We start from the raw sequence: 18,045 nt of genomic DNA on the forward strand, positions 1-18,045 counted from the left end.
TCTTACTTGGAGCTTATTCGTCATGTATACAACTGTAGTTGAGTGTGTGGTTGCATCTTTCCCTAACACTGATTTTCTTAATCCTCTTTAATCTGCTATCCTATTTGAATAGCTTCTGGATTAACATGAGGATTATATATTTCTGCTAATTAGTAAAGGTGTTAAAAGAAGAGCCCTTTGGGACCGTTTGGTCTTCCCACTTCTACTCTTAGCTTCTAGAAACTCCCATTCCAGGAGTCTGTTCTTTTTTCTATCTGCTTCATCCAGATGTCCCTAAATCCTGTTCAGTCATCACATTACTTAGTAATGAGTGTCAGCTGTGGGAGCAGATTAGGAAGATGGTTGAGGCAGTCTGAAATTAAAAGACGCTTGCTCTTTGGAATAAAAGCTATGATGAACCTAGACAGCATATTAAAATCAGACATCACTTTGCCGACAAAGGTTCATCTAGTCAAAGCTATGGTTTTTCCAGTAATCATGTATGCATGTCAGAGCTGGACCATAAAGAAGACTGAGCACTGAAGAATTGATGCTTTTGAACTGTGGTATTGGAGAAGACTCTTGAGAGTCCCTTGGACTGCAAGGAGATCCAACCCATCCATCCTAAAGGAAATCAACCATAAATATTCATTGGAAGGACTGATGCTGAAGCTGAAACTCCAATACTGTGGCCACCTGATGCAAAGAGCCGACTCATTGTAAAAGACCCTGATGCTTGGAAAGATTGAGGACAGGAGGAGAAGGGGACAACCGCAGATGAGATGGCATTACCAGCTCAATGGACATGAGTTTGAGCAAACTCCAGGAGATAGTGAAGGACAGGGAAGCCTGGCGTGCTGCAGTCCGTGGGGTCACAAAGAGTTGGACCTGACTGAGTGACTGAACTACAACAACACATTCTGGGGAGACAGGGGAATCCCATCCTGTGATAGGCAGATGTAGCAGCTGCCCCTGGAGCACAGAGGAGGAACGCCTCACACAGACCTGCAGGGAGACTGAAGGCCTGGGGTCCAGGGAGGAGTGGCGTTTGAGGAGAGACCTAAGAAACACAGGGAGATTAGCAGGCAAAAGTGAGACAAGGCTTTTCTGTGAGAGAAGACGTAAGAACGAGGGAAAAGGGTTGAACAGCAATATACTTTGAGTGTGCTTGGGGTCGGAAATGCCTGGGCACCCAGCTGGAGTCAGGGCTCAGCTCAGTGGCCTTGAAGGCCATGCTGTTAGACGCCTGTGCTTTTTCTTGCCGACTGGAGGAAGCAGCTTCTGTGTGGACACTGCCTATTTGTGTTCTGGCCAGGATTCCTAGAGTAGAGTGGTTAAGGGAGTAGATTTTGGAGTCAAATTTCTTGGATTTGAGTCCCGGCACTTAAACTGATTCCAGTTTCCTCATCACTGATACAGATAGGATGCGATGTGTGCGTGTGTGTGGGCACAGATGTGTGCAATCATTTGTGTCTGACTCCTTGTGACTCCATGGACTATAGGAGCCTGCCAGACTCCTCTGTCCATGGGATTTTCCAGGCAAGAATACTGGAGTGGGTTGCCATTTCCTTTTCCAGGAGATCTTCCTGACCCAGGGATCGAATTCTCATTTCTTTCATCTCCTGCATTACAGGCAGAGTCTTTACCAGCTGAGCCACCAGGGAAGCCCAGAATAGTGGTACCATCACCATTAAAATTGTTACAGAGGTCAGGGACTACCCTGGTGGTCCAGTGGTTAATACTTCGCCTTCCAACACAGTACAGATTCAATCACTTGTCAGGGAATGAAGACCCCACATGCCTTGGGGTCAAAAAAACCAAAGCATAAAACAAGCAGTGTTGTAACAAATTCAATAAAGACTTTAAAGAAAATATGGTCCACATCAAAAAATCTTTTTAAAAAATTTCTTTACAGAGATCAAAAGAATTCATATTCTATGATACGTAGAATAGCAGCTGGCACTTTGTATCATTTGCTTGTTCAACTAAAATATGTTGCTGTGGTTAGGTAGATAATCACAGTCTGGTAAGTCCCAGCTAGCACCTTGCAGAATGCAGACTTTCAAAATCAGTTTATTTTTGAAATTCAGTTTATTTGTTTTGCGATCTGCCTATGTGACTGATGAAAAGCTTTTGAAAATGCAAAGTGGCTTTATTTGCTCATCCTTTTTCCTTTCTGAACTGAAGGGATTTGGATTTTCTTTGAAATTGTAAGCTTTTCCGCTTCGAGATGCAGGGGGTTTTAGAAGTGAGGAATGAGGCTGGAAGCTGCTGCTGATGGCGTTAAGTCTTTCCATCTGCTACACAGGAAGGACTGAAAGGAGGAGTCCAGGAGAAGTTTACTTCCTGAGATTCTTGAGCCAGTGATTTAATCCAGCCTAACACAGAACAGGTGTTTAGTTTCTGGTGCTTAGATTCTGGAAATAATGAATCTAGGCCTTCCTGACACCATAGCTTATTATCACATACAAAGATTTTGAAATGAACGTATCTACTGTCTTTCATACTGGGAAGGATTGAGGGCAGGAGTAGAAGGGGACGACAGAGGATGAGATGGTTGGATGGCATCACCGACTCGATGGACATGAATCGGGGCAAACACTGAGACTTAGCGTAGGACAGGGAAGCCTGGTGTGCTACAGTCCATGTGGTGGCAAAGAGTCGGCATGACTTAGCAAGTGAACAAGTGTTCCAAGGTATCCCCCCTTTAAACGTTTTACTTGGCTTTCAGAGCCCCTGGTTAGTTGGAAAATATTCTGAAATGTTAGCTCCCATGGCCCTTGAGGAGTTGCCAGTCTTTTTTATGTGAAGATTCTAGAATCCTTATCCTACCAGTATGCACGCTAAATTGCTTCAATCATATCTGACTCTTTGCGACCCTATGGACTGTAGTTAGCCAGGCTCCTCTGTCCATGGGCTTCTCCTGGCAAGAATACCGGAGTGGGTTGCCATTCCCTTCTCCAGGGAATCTTCCTGAACCACGGACCAAACCCGTTTCTCTTATGTCTCCTGCATTGGCAGTGTGTTCTTTGCCACCTATTGCCACCTGGGAAGCCCTATCCTACCAGTATTTGGCAGCTAATTCCTTTAAAATTTCCCAGAAAGTGCATTTTGTTACTAGCTGATTACATAGACTACAGTACTGATGGCACTTAAAACCACTTGTTTTTAGTTTTGTTTTAGGAGATTGTTTTTTTTTAAAACTATGTCAATTAGGATTATTTTGGCAAGTAAATAGTTTAAAGATAGTCCTTTTTTTTTAATAAACAGAGCATTGGAAAGCCTAGTGGATCACCTTTTTTGTTATCAAAATGGAAATATTTATTATGATCCAATATGAATGGAAACAGAGAAGACCATCAGGCGCTTCTTAATTGTATTTCTTATGAAACTCTTGCTCTTGAATTCTTGATTTCTCTGTTTTCTGTGATTCCTGTCCCTTTAGGTTGGGTCTGTTCTGTAATTAGCAAAAGTACACGTCTGTCTTTAGGCAACAACCTAATCTCTGTGGCCATATGTGCCGAAGCAGTGTAATTACAGTGTAGTAATAATTGGACCCCGTGACTGTTTCTGTTTTAATTATTTGAAATCATCTTATCTTTCTATTCCTTAAAGCATGTTATTGAGTAAATCACTGGATACCATGTTTATATCATTTCCATGGAATTAAATATATGTTAATTAAATTTACACTAAAAAATTCTGCTTCCTTTTATAACATTCTGAATAGGGTTTTTTCTCTGTCTCAAGCATCAGTTCAGACCTGAGGAAATCAAATATTATTTAGAAAATGGTTCTTTACATTTCGCTTAATTTCTAGAACAAAGATTGGATTATAGATCTTTCTGGCTAAGGAACTCTGGGTTGACATAATAGGTTGTTAAAAATTTTCAGATTTAGTTTGTGCATTAGGAATTTCCATACATGTATGCAAATTCTGTTTCAATAGTTTGATAGAAAATTTAGTGATGGGTACCCATTTTCAAGAAATACAAGTACTTGGCAGACTGTATGTAGAAAGTGGCATTGGACTGTGTTCGTATTTTAACTTTTCTCTCCCTGTTTTTCCAGCTGTTTTTATTTCAGTTGCTGCGAGGGCTGTCCTATATCCACCAGCGCTATATTTTGCACAGAGACCTGAAACCACAGAACCTTCTGATCAGTGACACGGGGGAGTTGAAGCTGGCAGATTTCGGTAGGAAAGCAGTTAATTACCAGTCTATTTTGTCACACGGAGAGAATGCCAGGCATATGGCGGCACTGCGTTTGTTTAGGTGCCCGTCTTCTGTCGTTACAGATCCTGGTAACATTCTTTCAGGAGTGAAGAAATTTTTTTTATGATCAACATCATGCTTGATGGATTTTTTTAAAAGTCTACATTGCTTATTAAAGTCTTAAATAAGCACAAATCAGATTTCATATATTTCCAAAGTTGAAGTCAGTATAATTTTGAATATAAAATACTTTGAAATAAATCTTTTTTTTTTTTAATTAGGAAAATGTCAAATGCATTCTTAAGTAGGATACCTTAAGGGGTCTCCCTTACTCTTGATCCAGCTTCAACAATTATTGTCAAACCTGAATTTTAAACCTCTGGACAGTTTCAGAGCATCATAAAATACATTCAGTGGTGTTTGTTGTCAGAAATCTAAGGGCATTGTTAACCTTTCCAAAAATGACTGTTGTTTCAAAAATTCTAAAGGAAGACACTGATGCCAGTTTAAAAGTGGAGGTCCTGGCCTGGCCCCATAGTAAGTCACCCCTCCCTGGAAGGTTTGGAGATTGGCCTCTTCCAGCTTAGAAGCTGTCCTCCAGCACTGACTTGAGCGCCAAAGGGGAACAGAACTGCTGTGTCCTGCTTGTTGGTCTGATGTGTCTGCGCTGCCCGCGCTCTCTGTCACATTGGCGTGCAGAGTTGATTCCCAGCATCAGGAGCGCTGATGGCAGCATGATCTGTTGACATTGCATTGCCTCAATTATTTTTGGATACATATTCTGATTAGAAATTTGTTCCATTAAGAGTGGAATGGAAATATTACCCTTGGGAAGTAAGGATGCCTGAGATTGAGATACAGGCTTTTCCAGAATATGATTATCTTTTCTCACTCCACCAACCCCCCTGAGAAATAAAAGAGAGCAGGAAATGTTTATTGCTTATTTCAAGGTTAGGAGAGTGTTCAGTATGTTTGGAATTAATCTACTCTTGCATTTCGTATATTCTTTTCTTCTAAAATTGAAACAAAAGTTAACATCATTGGTGATATATTGCAGGACATTTTTTGTTCTTTTCTTATTTGTGAAAATTATGAAACTGTGTGTGTGTATGTGAGCTAGAAAGTTGTTTGTTGTCAAGTTTTAGCATCAGAATAATACTAGGTGGCTAGATGTAAAGTGTTTCGGTTCAGGGTAGAAAATGATGATGAGAGAAGAGGTGTGGAGGAGAGAAGATTTGCAGTTCCTCAAATTCAAGGTCATTATGTTCACCATGAACATATTTTTTTAGTTTGTTGATATTAGTATTAAACTAAGAAGAATTCATAGTGATTTTCTTCTGTTATCTTAATATATAGTATGAGGTATATGTTTGCATAGTTTATTGTATTGAACATTTAATTTTGCTGAACATGGTTTTCTTGTGTATTTATAGAATGCATTTTTTATTAACTTTATTTTGTCTGTATAACTAGGGGAATAATAGGATTGTATCTAAGTGCTTACTAGGGATTATTTTTTAATTTTATGATGACTTTTTTATTATAATGGGTAAATTCATGTTAAAGGATTCTTACGAATCTTTAAAACTAACATTTTGTAATAGATTCAGAAATAAATTGAAATGTAATTTTAAACAACTTAGAAAACTTTTTAGAAAAGGAGAAAAATCTAGAGACTATGAACTACTCTGAGATTACAAATGTTAACATTTTTATTGTATATTTTCCCACTGTTTCTCCTCATTCTTTCTTTTTCTTCTTCCATTTATTATGTAATCCTCAAAAGAAGAAACCCACACTGTTTTGTAAGCAGTTTTCACTTAGGAATATGTCATGGACATTTTCTTATCTTATTCAATATGAAAAAAACCATTTGTTACAATGTAGATTTTCCCTTAATGGCCACAACCTAGGCCTTTTACTCAGTCCCCCATCGCCGAACGTTTTGGTTCTTTCTAATCGTCACGGTTATGTGCCGTCCCTCTGTTGAATGTCCTTGCAGAGCAAGCTGGCTGTACTCCAGCTGCAGTGCTGAGTGTTTTAAAGTGTTTGACCAGAGTGCTCTGCAGAAAGGTTGAACCTCAGTGTCACAGACGGAGTCTTCTTGCCTGGAACACAGACTTGGCATGCGTCCTGTGCACAGAGTGTAATGAGCGAGACTCACTCACCAAATGACAATTTCCTCCAATTAATTGTGCATCATTTTTGTCTTTTAATTTAAGACATGCAATTAACTGTGATTTACTGCACTTGGGCACGTGTCTGGGTCTCTGATGAAGGCAGTACAGTGGAAGCCGTGGAGGAGCTAGACAGTCAAAATGGGATGGTTCCAGGCAGCAGAACAATTAGAAACACCGGGTCTTAATTCAGTTTGATGTGTCAAGAGCCATAGCAGCGGTTCCTTTGTCCTACCTTTTTCTCTCATGTGAAAAATACCATCATATTTTGATTAGAAGAGACAGAAGGAATCTGTGTGAGCGTAATTCTTGTATTGTTAATGCTATTTTTATTAGAGAAAATATATGGGGGGGCGGGACAAACACTAAAATTTACTGAGTTTATTGTGTGTGCCAGACCCTTAGAAATTCTTATTTCATTGTCTCATAAACCTAGGAAGTTATTCTAACCTACACTTTGGAGAGAGCCAAGATATTCAGAGAGGGTTAGAAATTTGCCCAAGCTTGACTGTATGAGGGTAGCTGCTCACAAAACTGGAATTCAGATCCTTGATCCATATCTTTCAAATTCAGGTGGCCCAGGGTCTTTATATTTATTTACATAGATATTTTACCTTATAAAACTGCCTAATCTTCCAATAAATTATTGATCATCACATGTGTTTATATTTATATATCAGTACTATTTTTAACCAATGGCAAATTATTAACCATTATATGTGCTTTCTACATACAACAAATATGACACTCATGCTATGAATATAGATTGCACTAATACCCCCCCCAAAAATGCATCACATAATTTAATGAACATTTTGTCATTTGTAGTGAGTAGTAGTAATTCAGTAGTGAGTGATTTCAACCTTAGTCCTTTGGAGCTTTTTCCTACTGGACAAAGTAAACCAGAAGATAATTTACCTGCTGGACAAAGTACCCAGATGATAATTTATATGTAAACCCATTCAGATTTAAACAGAATGCAGTTCTGAATTCCAGTTGGTCAAAGTACTGTACTGTTTTTTTTTTCTTGTAAACAAAGTCATATTGAAGCACTTACCTGAGACTTATTTTCTATATGCATTTGGAAATAAGTAAATTATACATGGTTTAGAATCACTGTGTTTTCCTAATGCAGAAGTTTGTCCCATCTGTATGTAATAAGATAATAAAATTGTGTAGAATACAGATTCATTTCTAAAAACGGGTTCCTCTTTACATTATTTTTGGGAAAAAATATTTCAAACCCCAAATGTGTCCACACATCAGAACCTCTTACTTAGCTTTTCCCATTTCCTGGAACACTGTTCTCCCTGCTTCTCACATGGCTGACTCCTTCTCATCACACAGCTGGTAGATCCTATGTTACTTTTTCAAAAAGATCACCTCTTGAGAATTCCCTGGTGGTCCAGTGATTACGATTCCACATTTTCATTGCTGAGGGTTTGAGCCCTGGTCAGGGAACTAAGATCCTGCAAACTGTGACATGGCCAAAAAAAATTTTTTTTAGTAAATAAATGAAATATTTTTTTAAAAGCCCACCTTTCCAAAATCATCCAGTTCAACTTCTTCAATAGCACTTACGGTGCACTGAAATAATTTTGTCATTTGTTTATCTGTTAATTTTTGGCTTGTACTATTCGATTGTAAATCCCATAAGGTCAGGGACTGGGCCTGTCTTGCTCACTCTTGTCTCTGCTATGTCTGGAACCTTAGAGGTGCTCAGGAAATACTGCCTGAATGAAGAAACAATATGTGTAACAAAATTGAGTATTAGTGTAAAGACCAAGACCCACCTGCATTTCCCAATTTTTGCTTGATTCACTTTAGCAAACCAGCAGTTTACAAATTAATTTTCTCTTCATGAGTCCTGTCCTGGCTGGGCACAGTCAAGAGTGCAGATGGAGTTAGATGACCTGAGTATTGAGAGTGTGGGAGCCTCAGGAGCGTATCGAGGCTCTTACACATCAGCCTTGTATACCTGCTTGGTATTATTGTATTTGTAACCTCAGGCTGCAGAAATAAACACTCAGTGAATATAAACATGTACAAAAGATGTATAAGATTTGACGTTCCTACTCTACAGACCTTAAATGATTGATTGTACTATTGTTGAGAGAAAAGCGTATTGAGCTTTGAATTAAGAGGCCTGACTCTATAAGTAGCTTTTGTCTATAACTGTCTATAACTAGCTTATGACTTCAAGCTAGTTTTCCCCTCTGAGCTTTATACTCCTCAACTAAAAAATAAGTGCATTGAACAGATACTAAGAGTCTTCTCAGTGCTGTTTTTATTTATGTTGTACACTTCTGAAATGAATTTATTTTCTAATGATCAGGTATTCACTGGTGGGTAAAAATCAGTTGAGTGAATCCCTAACCAGTGCTACACGTCCCTTCCTAGGACCTCATTTTTTATTCTGGTTTCTGGAAATTGAAGTAGGTGAGAGTCCCACTTTTGTGATATGCGTTGAGATCACATTAAAAGAAAACTGTTGAAGTGTGACAAGTAAATGTACAAACTCACCAAGAAACTAATGTTCATTTGCAGTATGATAGTATGAAAACTAAAAAGATATGTTTCCATGTAAATGAGTTTAAAACAAAATAGATGAGTCTGTAGAGTAGCAGCTTCTTGCAATTTTTGCAAGAAGATGATGGTGTCACACACATTTTCCAGCCATTCTTCTGCTATTGTACGGGGTCAATGCCTTGCTCTGGGGCTTCCCAGGTGGCTCAGTGGTAAAGATTCCGCCTGCCAATGCAGAAGATGCAGATGTGTGAGTTTGATCCCTGGGTTGAGGAGTTCCCCTGGAGGAGGAAATGACAACCCACTCCAATATTCTTGCCTGGAGAATCCCCAAGGACAGAGGGGCCTGGCAGGCTACAGTCCATGGGGTTGCAAAGAGAAGGACACAACTGAGCGACTAAGCATGCATGCATGCATGCACAGCCTTGCTGCATGGAAAGACAGCTGGGTTAAATTTGCCTCTGAGAAAAAAAAGACAGTGCAAACTCTGTGATACAAGCATTTAAGGTCTTGGATTATTTTACTGGCTTTCTTAACACAGGAACAGAGTTAAACAGTTCTGTGGTTTTAATCAAGTAAAATTACACAGGTCTCTTTCCCAGCAGAGGTCTAAACATATGACCTTCCTCATGTTGGTAGTTTCCTCCTCCAGGCTGTTCCTTGACTTGATTTGAGAAAGGAAATTATTATAAATCACATTTTAGATTAATTTGCAGAACACTCCAGAGATGTAACTCTGCAGAGGCCATGGTGAGTGCAGGGTTTGTTTGTAATCTGCCTCTCAGAATTCATGTAGAGAATAGTAGAGAACAGAAAGAAGTCAAGAGTAGCATCTATCAACTTGATAAAATCTAAAGTCTCTGAATAAGAGCCTGTTAGTCCCCAAATTATAAACTTTTAACTGTTTTTTTGTCATTAGCATATACAATTTGGGATTCCCAGATGTTACTAGTGGTAAAGAACCCACGTGCCGATGCAGGAGATGTAAGAGACGGGGGTTCAATCCTGGGGTCACAAAGATCCCCTGGAGAAGAGCATGGCAGCCCACTTCATGCTTTGTCTTTTCTGCCTTGTTTCCGTTGGTATGATGATCTCTAAGTCTACCCATGTGGCTTCAAATGGCATTATTTCATTCTTTTGGGGGCTAAGAGTCCACTGTATAGATATACCACATCATCTTTATTTATCCATCTGTCGATGGACACTGGGTTGCTTCCATGTCTGGCTACTGTGAATAGTGCTTCTGTGAACATTAGGGTGCATGTGTATTTTCAAATTAGAGTTTTCCCAGGATATATATGCCCAGGAGTGGGATTGCAGGATCGTATGACAACTCTTTTTAGCTTTCTGAGGGAACTTCATGCTGGTTTCTATACTGGCTGTACCAGTTTACATTTTTATCAACACTACAGGGTAAGAATTAATTTTTAATGGGATAATGATGGTCATTCTGAGTAGTGTGAGGTGGTACCTCATAACAGTTTTGATCTGCCTTTCTCTAATAAGTAACGATGTTGAGCATCTTTTCATGTGCCTGTTGACCATCTGTATGCCTTCTTTGGAGAAATGTCTATTTAGTTCCTCCACCCATTTTTTGATTGGGTTGTTTGTTTTTGATTGTGCTATGTGAACTCTGTATATTTTGGAAATTAACTCCTTGTCAGTCACATCATTTACAAACGTTTTCTCCCATTCTATAGATTGGCTTTTCATTTTATTTATGGTTTCCCTTGCAATACAAGAGTTTGTCCATTTGATTAGGTGTTATTTATGTTTGCTTTTATTTCTATTGCCTTGGGAAACTGACCTAAGAAAACACTGGACAAATTGTGTTGGAGAATGTTTTGCCTGTGTTCTCTTCTAGGAGTTTTATAGTGTGATGCCTTATATTTAAGTCTATAATGGACTTTACTTTCAAGAGCAATTTTAGATTCACAGTAAAGTTGACTGGAAAGCAGAGAGGATTTCCATATACCTCCTGCACTCACACATGCATAGCCTCTTCCGTTATCAACATCCCCCACCAGAGTGTTAACACTTGTTACAATTGATGAACCTACATGAACACAGCAGTATCACCCAAAGTTCATACTTTACATTAGGGTTCACTCTTGATGTACCTCCTCAGTTTTGACAGATTATAACGCCATGTAATATATTTGCCATTATTATATCATAGAGAAGAGTTTCGCTGCCCTAAAAATTGTCTAAAAACTTAGCTATATTTTTTAAGTTGTAAATGGGAACAAGAGAGAAACTTATATAAAATGCAATTAATAAGCATATTCTCCTCTATATATGAGAAATCTCTCTGTTCAATCACCATAAAGCAGATTGAAGCAATGTGGTGAGGGGTTGATTGCTAAGAATGGCAGCTTCAAACTCCATGAAAATGAGAAAATTCAAAAGTGTTAGTTCATTTTTAGCCAAATCATGCATGTGAGGTAACGAGACATCTTAAAATGCAGAACAGACGCTTCAAATAGGGCTGATCATCTCATTCTCTACTCTTGATGGAAACCTGCTGGGCAAAAAGATTTCAATATGCAAAATATTTTTTGTTCTGTACAATATGAGGGCAGATTTGTTGGCAGCAAGTCAGATAAGGAATGCAGACTGAGTTGAAATACACCAATATATCTTTTAAAAATCTACATAGGAGATGACTGGAACCCTAAGGGTTGTCAGTGATGACCAGAGTGGAAGTATTATGTGATGTCAAGAATAGCACTGTAATGAAATTTAGAATTAGGTAGCACTCACTTGCTATTTATGGAGAAGGAAATGGCAACCCACTCCAGTGTTCTTGCCTGGAGAATCCCAGGGACAGGGGAGCCTGGTGGGCTGCTGTCTGTGGGGTTGCACAGAGTCAGACACGACTGAGGAGACTTAGCAGCAGCAGCAGCAGCAGCAGCACTTGCTATTTAAGACAACTGTGATTACACTTGAACATGAGTTTTCATAATCGTTAGGTAAGTGTAGAAGTCATTGATGTCCCTTATTTATGGATCTCCCTTTGTCTTCTGCTCTTTGCCTTCCAAGAAGCATTTTAAAATACAGCCAAAGTCAAACTTGACTGTTACATGCATCAATACTCTGATTTATTCTAGTATCGTGGATGACAGTGAGTCATTGCAGGCGAAGGCATATGTTTTCTAAAAATTTACTGGAAGCAAGAAAAGCTTACCATCTACTATGAAAAATCCAAGATATACTGTAAATTCTGTAGGTTAGACATACTTGAAAATTTTGTGATTTTGATTGTTTTTGTGCTTTAATACTATCAGTTCAATATTAGTTTGCTTTCCTCTTGTTTGCTAAAGATTATTAAAATGCTGTATGTGTTGGTTTATTACTTTTGAAATAGTGCACATTCATATTCATATATACAACCCACAACTACACACAGTGATAAAAAGGAAAAAGGCCAGATACAGGAGAGTACAGAAGAGTACATGTTGTAAGATTCTACTTACATAGAAGGCTTCCCTGGTGGCTCGGTTGGTAAAGAATCCACCTGCAATATAGGAGACTGACCTCAGGAGACCAGGTTTGATCCCTGAGAAATCCCAAGGATAAAGGAGCTTGATGGGCTGTAGTCTCTGGGGTCGCAAGAGTCAGACATGACTTAGCAACTAAACCACCACCACTTATATAAAGAGTGAAAACAGACAAAAGCTAATCAATACTGTTAGATATCCAGACAGGGATTCCCCCTTGGGGGTGAGTAGTGACTGGAAGTAGGGGAGGGCTGAACAAAAGAGGGGTTTCCAGGGGAGGTCATGAATATGTACTTTAATAATAATTATTAAGATAACATTCAATGAAGGACATATGTATTTTGGAAAAATAATTCCCTTCTCACCTTGAATGGTTTCTTCCATTACAATAGGTAATCATAGAAAGCTCAGGCCTTCTTTGCATTTTAATGAAAGAATAAAGTACTGCTGCTGCTGCTAAGTCGCTTCAGTCGTGTCTGACTCTGTGCGACCCCATAGACAGCAGCCCACCAGGCTCCGCCATCCCTGGGATTCTCCAGGCAAGAACAATGGAGTGGATTGCCATTTCCTTCTCCAATGTGTGAAAGTGAAAAGTGAAAGTGAAGTCGCTCAGTCGTGTCCAACTAGTAGCGACCCCATAGACAGCAGCCCACCAGGCTCCTCCATCCATGAGATTTTCTAGGCAAGAGTACTGGAGTGGCTTGCCATTGCCTTCTCTGGAATAAACTACTAGACAATTAAAAAATTAAAAAAAAAAAAGCAATTAAGAGCTAATTTGCTGAGGAAATTCAGTTACATGTCTGGAAAAGTATGTTAATTTTATCACATACTTTAAATATGGAGGAGGAAATGGCAACCCACTCCAGTATTCTTGCCTGGAAAATCCCATGGACAGAGAAGCCTGGCTGGCTACAGTCCATGGAGTCACAAAGAGTCGGACACAACTGAGCATGCATGCATGTCTGTATGCATAAGATAACCTTGATGTGTGTAATCAAGGCTGCAGATCTGAGATAGTGTAACCTTTTTCAGAAGTTCAAACTTTAAAATGGAGCATCTGTCTAGTAAATATCTGTCAAGTTATTTGACATTCTAATTTTTAATCTGAAAAGATAACTGATATGAAAGGCAAATTGAAGTGTTTCTTCTAGTTTTGAAATAGAAGTGTCAGCTAAAGAAATCAATTGAGCGAAACAACAAACAGCTCATCCTAAGTATGGAAAAAGAGTGCTGAGGACCAGCCCAGAATCGTGAACTGATGGGCAGTGGGTGAGAGAGGTCAATGAATTGGCTAAATTGAGTGCTCTCAGCAAGAGAATGGGACAACAGGGCATGGGAAAAGTTGGAAGATTCTGAAAAGTTACCAGTAAGCTCTCCACATACTTAAAATAAGTTATGAGCATCTAATGAGAATCACTAATACGAAGATTATAAGAACAATACAAAATAAATATGATATGCAAGTATTTGGTGACAGAATTGGAAGCAGAGTATGGTGTTTTTGTTGAAGTCATCATCTAGCTTTTGACTGAATCATATCACTGAGAAAGTTTTGTTCTTTTTGTTTTTCAGAATAAAGATAACTCTAAGGGGAAGGTTGAAATAAATCTGTTGTAATTGTATAATTAAAAAGGAAAACCTGACATTCACATTTACAGAAATTTTTTATTTTAGATTTTTCTCTGGATTTTGAAGGAACCCCTCATTATCTAGTCCAAACTCCCCTCATTTCAAAATGTATATTCTTTGGCCCAGAGGTGAAAACCCAAGTGAGCATCATGCCTGTTACTTGGCAAGTGTTAAGTTATTATTAATATTGGGCTGCAGGGAGATCCAAGCAGTCCATCCAAAGGAAATCAATCCTGAATGTTCATTAGAAGGATGATGCCGAAGCTCCAATACTGTGGCCACCTGATGTGAAGAGCTGACTCATTGGAAAAGACCCTTATGCTGGGAAAGGTTGAAGGCAGGAGGAGGAGGGGATGACAGAGGATGAGATGATTGGATGGCACCACTGACTTAATGGACCTGAGTTTGAGCAAACTCTGGGAGATGGTGAAGGACAGGGAGGCCTGGCGTGCTGCAGTCCATGGGGTCGCAAAGAGTTGGACACGACTGAGCGACTGAACCAGGGCAAGTATTATTATAACCAGTGTCTCTACAGCCCTAGTGTAGTTTCCAACAGGCTATTGATAACTTAGCACATGTGTGGATGGTCTTAGCCCCCAAATACATGAGAAGGTACAAGTGCTAACCAGATATCCAGGTCAGAGTAACCTTTGCCAACCTGGTGACCTGAATCAGCTTAACAGTGAGACCATTCCATACTAAACACTGGAACTAGGACATGTGTCTTGAGGAAACTGAAAGAAACAGCACAAAGAACATAGCTCACAGCAGACTCGTAGAAAGGCTTGTTGGAAATATAAATTGGAATAAAGGCTTGGTGATTTATGAATTAGAAGGAGCTACTTTCTTTCATTATATTGCTGGGATAAATTAAAGCATTGAGAAGCCCTGTGGACAAACAAAGGCTGAATTGATTTGAACGATGTTCCCCTTTAATAACAACTCAGCAGTTCACTTCAGTTCAGTCGCTCAGTCGTGTCCCACTCTTTGCGACTCTATGAACCGCAGCACGCCAGGCCTCCCTGTCCATCACCAACTTCCGGAGTCCACCCAAACTCATGTCCATTGAGTCGGTGATGCCATCCAACCATCTCATCCTCTGTCATCCCCTTCTCCTCCTGCCCTCAATCTTTCCCAGCATCAGGGTCTTTTCAAATGAGTCAGCTTTTTGCATCAGATGGCCAAAGTATTGGAGTTTCAGCTTCAGCATCAGTCCTTCCAATGAACACCCAGGACTGATCTCCTTTAGGATGGACTGGTTGGATCTCTTTGCAGTCCAAGGGATTCTCAAGAGTCTTCTCCAACACCACAGTTCAAAAGCATCAATTCTTCAGCACTCAGCTTTCTTTATAGTCCAACTCTCTCATCCATACATGATTACTGGAAAAACCATAGCCTTGACTAGACAGAACTTTGTTGGCAAAGTAATGTCTCTGCTTTTTACTATGCTGTCTAGGTTGGTCATAACTTTCCTTCCAAGGAGCAAGCAGTACTAGGTTAAAGATGCCCTTGATACCGCCCCCACCCCCCGCCAGTGGGAGGAGTCTCTTGTTCAAATCTTACCTTTTCCAAAGGCTGGAAAGAAACAGTATACAACTGCAGGGTAGATGGAGCTGTAACGGAAGTACTAAGTAAAATGTTGGGTCGGACAGAGAAGACTCTTTCCATGGACATGAATAAACCCACATCAAGAAACAAAATAAAGAAAAATATTCCAGAATGGTTAGGGTGCAGATTCTGGAGTCAGATGCCTGAGTTTGAATCCTGTCCCTGCTGTTTACAAATTGTGAGTTACTCGAGTTCTCTGCCTTAATCTATCTGTTTGAAAGTGAAGCTAACAATGGTAATACTAAATTATAAGAATTAAAGCAGTTGATACTGTAAGTCATTTAAAGACAGTATGTGGCTTGTAGACAGTTCATATAAATGTCATGTTTATTTATAATCTTTAGGGTTTCTGCTGCTGCTGCTGCTGCTAAGTCACTTCAGTCTTTAGGGTTGAGGATTTTTTAATTAAAAACATTTAAAAATTTTTATTAGATTTTCTTCATATATGTTTTCAAGATATAATTTTCAAATGTTAAATTCCATGTACAGTTGTTACAAAATATTTGCTACATACCCCATCTTCTTTTTTATCCATTTATGTTTTTAAGATATAATTTTCAAATGTTAAATTCCATGTACAGTTGTTACAAAATATTTGCTACATACCCCATCTTCTTTTTTATCCATTTATCTGTTGATGGACATCTAGGCTGCTTCTGTGTTTCAGTTCTAGTGAGGTGGCTGAACCTAGAGCCTGTTATAGAGAAGGAGAAAAACAAATATAGTATATGATGGCATATGTATGGAATCTCTAAAAATGGTGTTGAAGGAACCTGTTTGCAGGCGATGCAGATGTAGAGAATGGACTTGCAGACACAGTGGGGGAGGGCGAGGGTGGGAGGAAAGGAGAGGTGGCGTCAATGCATGTACGCTATCAGGTGTAAGATGGAGAGGTGGAGAGCAGCTGCTGCATAGCACAGGGGCCAGCCTGCCGCTCTGTGATGAGATGGGAGAGCAGGAAGGCAGGGAGGGGAATGTATGCACGGTTATAGCTGATGTGTATTGCTGTATGGCAGAAAGTAACACAGCATTGTAAGAATTAAAAAGAAAAACATCTTTACTATACACACTGTGTTTGCAGCCAGCCCTATGCCCAGGAGCTTATGTCTCCCCTCTCCTCGCAGCCCCCACTGGCAAGCCCTCGTTTGTTCTCTGTACCTATGAGTGTTTCTTTTTTGTTTTGTTCACTAGTTTGTGGTAGTTTTAAAATTCCACATGTCACATATAAGTCATATCGTACAGTATTTGTCTTTCTTTGTCTGACTTAATTCACTTAGCATAATACCCTCCAACTCCATCCATGTTGATGCAGTTGGCAACATTTCATTCTTTTTTATAGCTGAGTTATATTCCATTGTGTGTGTGTGTGTGAGTATGACATCTTTATCTATTCATCTGTTGATGGACACTTAGGTTGGGTTTAGAGGTTAAGTGTTCAAAATGTGTTTATTTTTAATTTTTCCCCCCTAAAATATACAACATGATTTCTTGCTTTCTTAAACAAGGATGTAATGTGGACTGTTATTCACTAGTTCATTCAACAGATTTTTACTGAGTGCCTGCTGTATACTCAGTGGTATGCTTGTGGCGCAGTGCACAGTGGGAAAGCAAGGCAATGTGGTTTTTGCAATCCCACTCTAAGCTTTCCTTACCATTTACAAATTAATGTTAAAAATTTCCTGTGGCTTGTATTTCAGATTAAAGAATATCTCTATGACAGTGCCATTCACAATGTCACTATCACTCTATCACAGTGCTTCCCTGAGAAGGGGACTTAGGATAATTTAATAAAAGGGAATTATTACCGTGATAAAAAATTTTTATCATAGATTTGTAGTACTAGGGCCATTCTTTGAGGAAAAGATTATACTTCATGTTAATTCCTTTAAGAGGTTGAACTTTGTTAATCAACCAAAAATTCACCAATATTATACATTATCTCTTCATAAGCAGCATCTGAGTGCTCCTGTCAAATATTTCGTTAGGAGAGACCTGTGAGATGATAAAATTTTGCAAATCACAAGAAAACTAAGTCTTAATGAAACGTATCACTGCACCTTAGTGTACAGTTCAGTAAAGAAATGAGTAAACCCTCGAAATGTCTAGAATGAAGACTACTTCCGTGCGGTATCACTGTTTGTAGTCTCTTAGAAGATAATCTTGCTGGAGAAATTGCTTTCAGATTGTCATAGAATCTTAATGCAAAATGGCATACTGTTTTTTTAAGGGTCTTCAGAGGTTTGCTGCTCTGTAAAACAGTGAAAGTAGTTGGTAAGAAAACTATGTGTAACCATTATAAAATGTATTCTGAGACCTGGCAGTTTTCTGAAAGTTAGACTTGATGTCAAAGTTCATTTGACCAGTCTTCTAAAATCTTAAGAGGAAATACAGACAACAGAAATTTGTGTAAAT

At 39.1% G+C, this 18,045-nt stretch overlaps 1 protein-coding gene across 9 annotated transcripts in view; it reads left to right on the top strand.

Annotated features, from left to right (window-relative positions):
- CDK14 (cyclin dependent kinase 14) overlaps positions 1-18,045 on the top strand; it is a 659,101-nt gene that overhangs the window by 322,258 nt on the left and 318,798 nt on the right. For all 9 annotated transcript variants that reach the window (XM_061413377.1, XM_061413382.1, XM_061413373.1 and 6 more), the window contains one exon: positions 4,051-4,174. In XM_061413377.1, the coding sequence (XP_061269361.1) occupies positions 4,051-4,174 (124 nt within the window). The remainder of the gene's footprint in view (positions 1-4,050; positions 4,175-18,045) is intronic.

Source organism: Bos javanicus, chromosome 4 (assembly GCF_032452875.1).
Source record: "Bos javanicus breed banteng chromosome 4, ARS-OSU_banteng_1.0, whole genome shotgun sequence".
Lineage (NCBI taxonomy): Eukaryota > Metazoa > Chordata > Mammalia > Artiodactyla > Bovidae > Bos > Bos javanicus.